Below are 3,747 nucleotides of genomic sequence, written 5' to 3'. Positions count from 1 at the left end.
CTCCGGCTGCAGGGGGCTGCCGCTGCCGGGGGGCTTCGGGAAACCGGCCAGGGGGGCTGCTGGGGACCGGAGCAAGTGACAGCGCCAGGGATGGGCTGGGGACACAGCAGCTGCCGCCCCTTGAACTTTGGTGTTGAGCAACAAGGCAAACAAGAGCCCAGGGAAGATCATAATCATGGTTTTATTTGTTATGATCCCACTGTCCAACTAATTGACTAGTTGCAAGTGACCCACAAAAAATGGACTGAAGATTTACTGAAACTTTTTTTTTCCTGTTCCGTTTTTAGTCCAACATAAATGAGGAAGAAAAAAAAAAATACTTCTGACATTTCCAAAAAACAGAAATAATAGCAAAGTATATTAATATACATTCAACATATACTGCGCGTATTGATTACTACAATACAAAGCCATGATAAAAAAAGTGTGATACTGCGGATGGCACGGTGACGGCCCTGCGGGGCAGCTGCTGCTGAGGGGGGCCCGGCGACTCTCCCAGGATACAGTGTCATGTAAACAAAAGGAAAATGAACCAAAGGGACTGAGCAAAAGGCTTTCAGCGTTCCCCACCCTTCCCGCTCCATGCCGCGGGCTCCCCGGGCCCGCAGGCGCCGCTGAGGGGCCGGGCACGGCCGGGCTGTGGAGCTTCCTTCCCTCCTCTCTGATTCTCGGGATCGCAGAGCTGTCAGCGTCTTCTCCCGGAGAAGGGGAGGCCGGGAAGAGGCACGGGGTAAGGATAGCAAAGTCACCTCTGCCGTGCTGGTTTCACACTTCCTTCTGTGCAAAGTCAGGAGGGCTGGGTCGATGTTTCCTTTAGTTTTAAAAAATATTCCGGAAAAAATGTCAGTAAGAAGGGTCTGAGCTGGAGCTTGTCAAGTCCCAAAGGCACGGGTGACACCACGTGCTCCTGAGCCCCAGGGCGGGGGGGCCTCCCGCTCTATCCACCACGGAAAGGATGGAAAAGGGACAAAGAAGAGACCTCTGCACGTCCCGACTGTATAAGGAGAATTACCACTGTCGCCACTGGCACGAGAGAAAACCAGCCACAAGTACAATGTCGTTAAAAGAAATAAAATACTTTGAACAAAAGGTGCAAGTCACAATTCATATAGAACAGAATCTAGTTAAAAATTTCTCTCAAACAGAAATTCCTTTTGCCTTTTATTAATAACAATAATAATAAAACAACATTTACCAAAAAAAACAATTCCTACGTGATCGGGAGGAAAAGCGAAGGAAACAAAGAAAAATCCATCTGCCCTGCATTAGCCAGGAAAAGAAAAAACCCCAAGTCGTGGCAGATTTGGAAAGAAAAGGGGAGGGAGGGCAGGGCAGGGGTGATCCTGTCAGCACCCCGACACACGAGAGGGAACAGAGCAGACAGAGGTGAGACAAGAAGTGGATTGCACTGGGGCGGGGAGGGCCCTGCCAGGCCCAGACCCCCCAGTGCAGAGGACAGGGGGGAAGGAGAGCGTGGCCTCCATCCAGGAGCGGCTCCAGCCCCCTTGGAGCTGCCCAGGGCAGGCTCCAGGGAGGCTCAGCCCGGCGTGGGGCCCCGGGCAGGGCCAGCCCCCAGAGCAGCCCCGGTGCCGAGGCCGATCCTCCGTGTCGGGCTCAGGGCTCTGGGTGTAGCTGGAGATACAGGCAAGTGTGGCAGAAATTAAAGAACCCAAAGGAACGACACACTGGATGAAGTGAGGATGAGGAAAGGGGCCATGGTATTCCAGTTAGTCAGAAATACTACGGCAATTTGGCGCAATGCTGCTAGATACTGTTGGTTTAAAATGGACCTTTTCATTTCAAAGCTGTACACAAACCCTGCAAGAGAGAGAAAACAGATGTTAGGGGACACCAGCATGGCACATCTCCTCCCACAGCCCTCCTGCACTCCCAGGCCATTCCTGCCCCTGCCCCAGGAGGGAGACCCTGCTGTGCAGAGGGGTCTGAGTGCAGCACAAGCCTGGAAGGAGGGATGCTGTCCCTGGGCACATGGGGCACAGCAAACAGCTTCAGCACGGGAGCTCTGAGTGGATGGCCCCAACCCCAGCACTGGAGCAATGAGCAGGGAAGGTGACCCACGGGAGTGAGGCTGAGAGAAGGACACAGGGATACTCACTCCCTCCTGGTTACACCCCTGCCTGCTCCATCCCAAAGGGCACCTCTGGGTGCTTGTAGCTCAGCAGGACGTCCGTGATACACGTCGAGGGGTAGCAGGAGGTGTTGAGGTGCTGGCTGCCGTCGCCCAGGTTCGCGTGCTCTTGACCTTCCAAACCCTCCCCGCATTCTGGAAGGGCAAAGAGGTGACTCAGCAGCCGTGGCAGTGACTCAGCTCCCCGAGGAGCTGCCCAGGCCCCCTCCCCGTGCTCACCCTCGCCGTCCCTGTCGCGCAGCTGCTGACTGGCCATCAGCGACGACTGGCTGAGCACGGCGTCCGACATCCGGGCCGAGCTGAGGGCTTTCCCTGCCATCAAACTCATCCCAGGCAAGTTATCCAGCTGCACCTGTGGGGATGGCAGGACACACTCAGGGGGAGCTCGGGATCCTGCTGCTCCCCATCTGCCCACGGACAGGGTGCGCAGGGAGCCTCTGCAAGACTTCAGCAAGGCTTGGGAAAGACAAGAACTGCATCAGGCACAGCTTGGGTGCAGCCTGTCCCTTCAACAGGATGGACTGAATGGTCCAAATGCCTCTGAACTAACAGAATCACAGCACAGCTGGGGCTGGAAGGGAGATCACGAGATCGTCCAGCACAAATCCCTGTCACAGCAGGCACACCTGGAGCCTGTGACAGAGAAACACATCTGGCTGCTTTTGGGATGTCTCCAGAGAGGGAGACTCCTACCCTGGGCAGCTGTCCCAGTGCTCTGCCACCCCCCATGGAAAGTTCTTACTACTGTAGAGGTGGAACTTGTTGTGTTTTCGTTTCTGGAAATTGCTCCTTGTCCTGTCTCTGGGCACCCCTGACCCAGTGAAGCTGACATTCGCATCTACAGCAGAAGGGAGCTGTAGCAAAGCCCACACCCAGCTTTGGGCAGGACAGTCCCCAGCACCCCAAAGCCCAGAGGGCACAGAGCACTGAGGTCTGGGCTGCCCTGACCAGCTCCTTCTCAGCTGGCTGGCTGTGTCTGCAGAGCCCTGTGCGGCCACAGGCAGGCCAGGCTGTTTCAGAGCAGGGACCTGGCAGGCAGGGGCACCTACGTAGGCATCATCACTGTTCTGGATGGTGTGATGTCTCTGCAGGCTGCGGGGCCGCGGGTGCTCACTGGACGAGGGGCGCACGGGGTAGCCCAGGCCGTTGTGGTCAGGCACCTGCATGGCTTGGCCGGGGGAGCTCCTGTCCATGCAGTTCCCTACGATGGACTCTTGAAAACCAGACAGGACAGAAAAAGGACACGTTAGTACAAGGAACCTGCAGCCTCCTGTGCCACTGCAGAACTGAGATGTGATGCCACGCACAAACGTTCCTCGCTGGCAGAGCAGGGACAGGACCCCTGGCTGCTCCAGTTAGAGTGGTGCAGCACCACTGCCCCCAGCTGCACTCACAGCATCAATATCCCAAAAGATCCCAATGGTAGCTGCCTTCCATCAGGTCTACAAAAGCAGCCTAAGGCTGGAGGCAGTGGGGCAGGAGCACAGGAACCAGACCCTTTCCCACTCTGCCTTCCCCTCGAGCCTCAGCTCGACCCCCACATTGTTACACAAGAGCTGGGGGAGCCTCCAACACGGGACGTTCCAGCAGGGCCCCCT

At 56.4% G+C, this 3,747-nt stretch overlaps 1 protein-coding gene across 1 annotated transcript in view; it reads right to left on the bottom strand.

Moving 5' to 3' along the window:
- Positions 1 to 162: 162 nt before the first annotated feature.
- SIK3 (SIK family kinase 3) overlaps positions 163 to 3,747 on the bottom strand; it is a 33,661-nt gene continuing 30,076 nt past the window's right edge. The window contains exons 21-24 of the mRNA XM_031062412.1: positions 3,199 to 3,362; positions 2,369 to 2,501; positions 2,117 to 2,284; positions 163 to 1,818 (exon numbers count right to left, since the gene is read on the bottom strand). Coding sequence (XP_030918272.1) covers positions 2,127 to 2,284; positions 2,369 to 2,501; positions 3,199 to 3,362 — 455 coding nt within the window. The 3' untranslated portion in view covers positions 163 to 1,818; positions 2,117 to 2,126. The remainder of the gene's footprint in view (positions 1,819 to 2,116; positions 2,285 to 2,368; positions 2,502 to 3,198; positions 3,363 to 3,747) is intronic.

Source organism: Geospiza fortis, unplaced genomic scaffold (genome assembly GCF_000277835.1).
Source record: "Geospiza fortis unplaced genomic scaffold, GeoFor_1.0 scaffold183, whole genome shotgun sequence".
Taxonomy (NCBI): domain Eukaryota; kingdom Metazoa; phylum Chordata; class Aves; order Passeriformes; family Thraupidae; genus Geospiza; species Geospiza fortis.
This window is presented reverse-complemented; position numbering and strand designations above follow the sequence as displayed.